The sequence below is a fragment of the Procambarus clarkii genome, chromosome 10, assembly GCF_040958095.1.
Source record: "Procambarus clarkii isolate CNS0578487 chromosome 10, FALCON_Pclarkii_2.0, whole genome shotgun sequence".
In the NCBI taxonomy this organism is placed as follows: Eukaryota; Metazoa; Arthropoda; class Malacostraca; order Decapoda; family Cambaridae; genus Procambarus; species Procambarus clarkii.
This window is the reverse complement of record NC_091159.1, coordinates 22,835,187-22,839,310: the sequence shown is the minus strand read 5'-3', so window position 1 is coordinate 22,839,310 and position 4,124 is coordinate 22,835,187. Positions and strand designations below refer to the sequence as shown.

The window sequence follows — 4,124 nt, the reverse complement described above, 5'->3', positions numbered from 1 at the left end:
TGGGGTCCTGGTGAGGTTTGGTGCTGGGGTCCCTAGTGAGGCTTGGTGCTGGGGTCCCTAGTGAGGCTTGGTGCTGGGGGTCCTGGTGAGGCTTGGTGCTGGGGTCCCTTGTGAGGCTTGGTGCTGGGGGTCCTGGTGAGGCTTGGTGCTGGGGGTCCTGGGGAGGCTTGGTGCTGGGGTCCTGGTGAGGCTTGGTGCTGGGGTCCCTAGTGAGGCTTGGTGCTGGGGTGCTGGTGAGGCTTGGTGCTGGGGGTCCTGGTGAGGCTTGGTGCTGGGGTCCCTGGTGAGGCTTGGTGCTGGGGTCCCTGATGAGGCTTGGTGCTGGGGGTCCTGGTGAGGCTTGGTGCTGGGGTCCCTTGTGAGGCTTGGTGCTGGGGGTCCTGGTGAGGCTTGGTGCTGGGGTCCCTAGTGAGGCTTGGTGCTGGGGGTCCCTGGTGAGGCTTGGTGCTGGGGGTCCTGGTGAGGCTTGGTGCTGGGGTCCCTGATGAGGCTTGGTGCTGGGGGTCCTGGTGAGGCTTGGTGCTGGGGTCCCTTGTGAGGCTTGGTGCTGGGGGTCCTGGTGAGGCTTGGTGCTGGGGTCCCTAGTGAGGCTTGGTGCTGGGGGTCCCTGGTGAGGCTTGGTGCTGGGGGTCCTGGTGAGGCTTGGTGCTGGGGTCCCTAGTGAGGCTTGGTGCTGGGGTCCCTGGTGAGGCTTGGTGCTGGGGTCCCTTGTGAGGCTTGGTGCTGGGGTCCCTGGAGAGGCTTGGTGCTGGGGTCCCTAGTGAGGCTTGGTGCTGGGGTCCCTGGTGAGGCTTGGTGCTGAGGGTCCTGGGGAGGCTTGGTGCTGGGGTCCCTAGTGAGGCTTGGTGCTGGGGGTCCTGGGGAGGCTTGGTGCTGGGGTCCTGGTGAGGCTTGGTGCTGGGGGTCCCTAGTGAGGCTTGGTGCTGGGGTCCCTGGTGAGGCTTGGTGCTTGGGGTCCTGGTGAGGCTTGGTGCTGGGGGTCCTGGAACGACCGTATGGTTATTAACCTTAATAACAATTATATTATTTTATGTTCATATTTAGTTCATTGAACATTTCAGAAATATTGCTTAAAGCTGTTCCTTCGTGCATATATTTAGGGGGTACTAAGTCAAGGTATAAATATCTGTTTAATTTTGCAAATAACATGAGATGAGGAGGAGGTTGGCATGTCTTAGAGAGCGCGGGAAGAAGCCCTCGGGGGCCCCCGAGACGAACAATGGAAGCGTCGTAAAGCAAGGATAACTACGCAGTAGATCCTATTATAAGTCTTCAGAGTCTGTGAGGAGCTTTGGAGAATGTGTGTGTGGGGGGGGGGTTGCTGGGATGGTTCGCTAGTCATCTGTATGTATTAATTCATTTGTTTGGTTGTGTGTTTTAGGTGATCCGTCTTGAGAGTTGGTGATTGTGTAAGGTTAACTGTCTTTTTGGAGGGGTATTATAAGATGCTCGGCCTGTTTTTATTATGGGACCTCTTGGCTAACCTGCTCGCATCAAGGGACCTCTTGGCCGACCTACTCGCATCAAGGGACCTCTTGGCCGACCTACTCGCATCAAGGGACCTCTTGGCCGACCTACCCGCATCAAGGGACCTTTTGGCCGACCTACCCGCATCAAGGGACCTCTTGGCCGACCTACCCGCATCAAGGGACCTCTTGGCCGACCTACCCGCATCAAGGGACCTCTTGGCCGACCTACCCGCATCAAGGGACCTCTTGGCCGACCTACTCGCATCAAGGAACCTCTTGGCCGACCTACCCGCATCAAGGGACCTCTTGGCCGACCTACCCGCATCAAGGGACCTCTTGGCCGACCTACCCGCATCAAGGAACCTCTTGACCGACCTACCCGCATCAAGGGACCTCTTGACCGACCTACCCGCATCAGGGGACCTCTTGACCGACCTACCCGCATCAAGGAACCTCTTGGAAACATGAGACACCCAGCCCCTTGAAGACGTTCATCAAGGACTAAAACTTATCTACGTACCTGAACTCGGAGCGTTTCTGGCGTTCAGTCCAAGATGTGAAGGAGTGAGGTGGGGAACATAATAGAGGTTTGTTCTAGTAGGAGGGACCAAGAGGCAGGGCTCCAGAGTGGGTTGTGCGGCTGCTACTCTCTTCATCAATCTTTGCTTTGTTTCACCCGGTGATTGACAGCCAGAATCTGCGTAGTCGTGTGAAATGTGCTTTTGTCTTAGGCTCCAGTATCGTGGGCACCTGTGTCTCGCCCCACCTCTTCATATCCTCAAGAATATGAAGAATTCTTCAAGAACCGCGAAGTGTCGTCGAGGCGTCCTTATCCAAGTTCCGAGTTCTCATTCTCTTCTTCAAAGGCTCGTTTACTCCTGTACTTCGGGTTTATTAATGGACTTTCCTGATCAAATAGATGAGCTTTCGTACTCCATCTTGCTTCATGTTATGTATATAATGTGAATGGTTATAGTTAGATTAACTTATTTTGTTAATTACATTATGAATTAATATGAAATATCGGAGGTGGAGGGTAAGGGGGGGGGGGCGGCCAGCGTGTCCTGCAGCGCGGCCATTCAAGCCTGGGAACAACTCGGGACGCGGAGCTCCACGCTCAGAAACAATGGTCCCTGTTTCTGGCCACTCATTAATTACGCTTTCCTAACATATTATTCCTACTTGCTACCCCTGATTTGTCTCTTTTAAATCATTTGTCTCTTTGTTTGACGGCCGTAATCGCCCTTTGTTGATGCGGTGATTGACAGACTGGTTGCCGCGTCACCATCTCGTTTCCACATGTCTACATTCTTCGTCATTTTTCCATCGTTGGGTTTTATCCTATGTTCTGACTTTGTTATACGAACGAGAGTGTTTTGTTGCAGAGAGAGAACTCGTTATTACCTCGGGCTTACTGCGTTAGGGTCTGGGAAGACAGCTGTGGGGAAATATATATGTCTGCGAGCCACGAGGGCAGCGCCTAGCCCTCCAGCTGACAGCCATATTGTTCTCTGGGAGGCCGTGAGCGCTGATTGGTCGTCCAGGAGCCAGTAACCACTTCATAATTTCTTTAACGAGAGGCATTTAGCGTGAGGTAGACTGAAAGAAATTCGGATTATAATTAAAATTCTATCGAAATGATCTTTTCTCGATTTCCGTAGGTTTTTGTACATGTTAGGGCTGAATAGCCGTCCGCGGCCCCATTTGTGGGGCTCCCTATCACAGATATGTGGATAACATGTGCCCCATGTGTGTGTGTATTTACTATTTGTGTCTACAGAATCGAGCTATTAGCTCTTGGACCCCGCCTTTCACACCAATATATTTTTCCTGTATTATATCTGCCACTTATGTTTCTCTATAACACACACACACACACACACACACACACACACACACACACACACACACACACACACACACACACACACACACACACACACACACACACACACACACATCCCCAGGAAGCAGACGGTAGCAGCTGCCTAATTACCGATACCTATTTACTACTAAGTGAACAGGCGCATCAGGGTGAAAGAATTTGCCCATTTGGTTCTGCCTCGACCGGGATTCGAGCCCGGGCCTTGGACAACGACCCCCGAGCGCTGTCCACTCAACCAAGATGAACCAATGCATGCCTGTATAAATGGGCGTGTGCGTGTGTGTGTGTGTGTGTGTGTGTGTGTGTGTGTGTGTGTGTGTGTGTGTGTGTGTGTGTGTGTGTGTGTGTATTTGTGTGTGAATGTGTGTATATGTGTGTGTGCGTGCAGGAGGGCCGGCGACCCCCGTCAAGCAGGGAGCAGCCTGGACCCTCTCGCCGGCTCCCCGACATCACAGGAACGATCTCAAAAGGGTTACAAGCGAGCGCTCACGGGGGCGCAGGTAGCCAATGGGGCGTGAGGAGGCGGTCGTTTTTCTAAGGTCTGAGTGACATGGTTGATCGACTCTCTGTGTCCACTCCTTCACGCACCAGAGACTAGCTTGGGGGGGGGGGGAAATACGTTCAATTGTGTGGGGGGGAGCGATGGGGGAAGAGGGAATTTGGATATGTAGTTTTATACACACTAATCGTATATTACTTGGCCCTGCAGGGGCCTCTGGTAGTCAACCAGATGGTGTCTGGCGGAAAAGGGCGCGAATGGCGGGTGCGTT

At 53.4% G+C, this 4,124-nt stretch overlaps 1 protein-coding gene across 1 annotated transcript; it reads left to right on the top strand.

Annotated features, from left to right (window-relative positions):
* The first annotated feature begins 1,152 nt into the window (after positions 1-1,152).
* Positions 1,153-1,954, top strand: LOC123747761 (uncharacterized). The gene is made up of 2 exons (XM_045729978.2): positions 1,153-1,230; positions 1,499-1,954. The coding sequence occupies exons 1-2, from the start codon at positions 1,153-1,155 to the stop codon at positions 1,952-1,954; spliced, it is 534 nt and encodes a 177-aa protein (XP_045585934.2).
* The last annotated feature ends 2,170 nt before the right edge of the window (positions 1,955-4,124 follow it).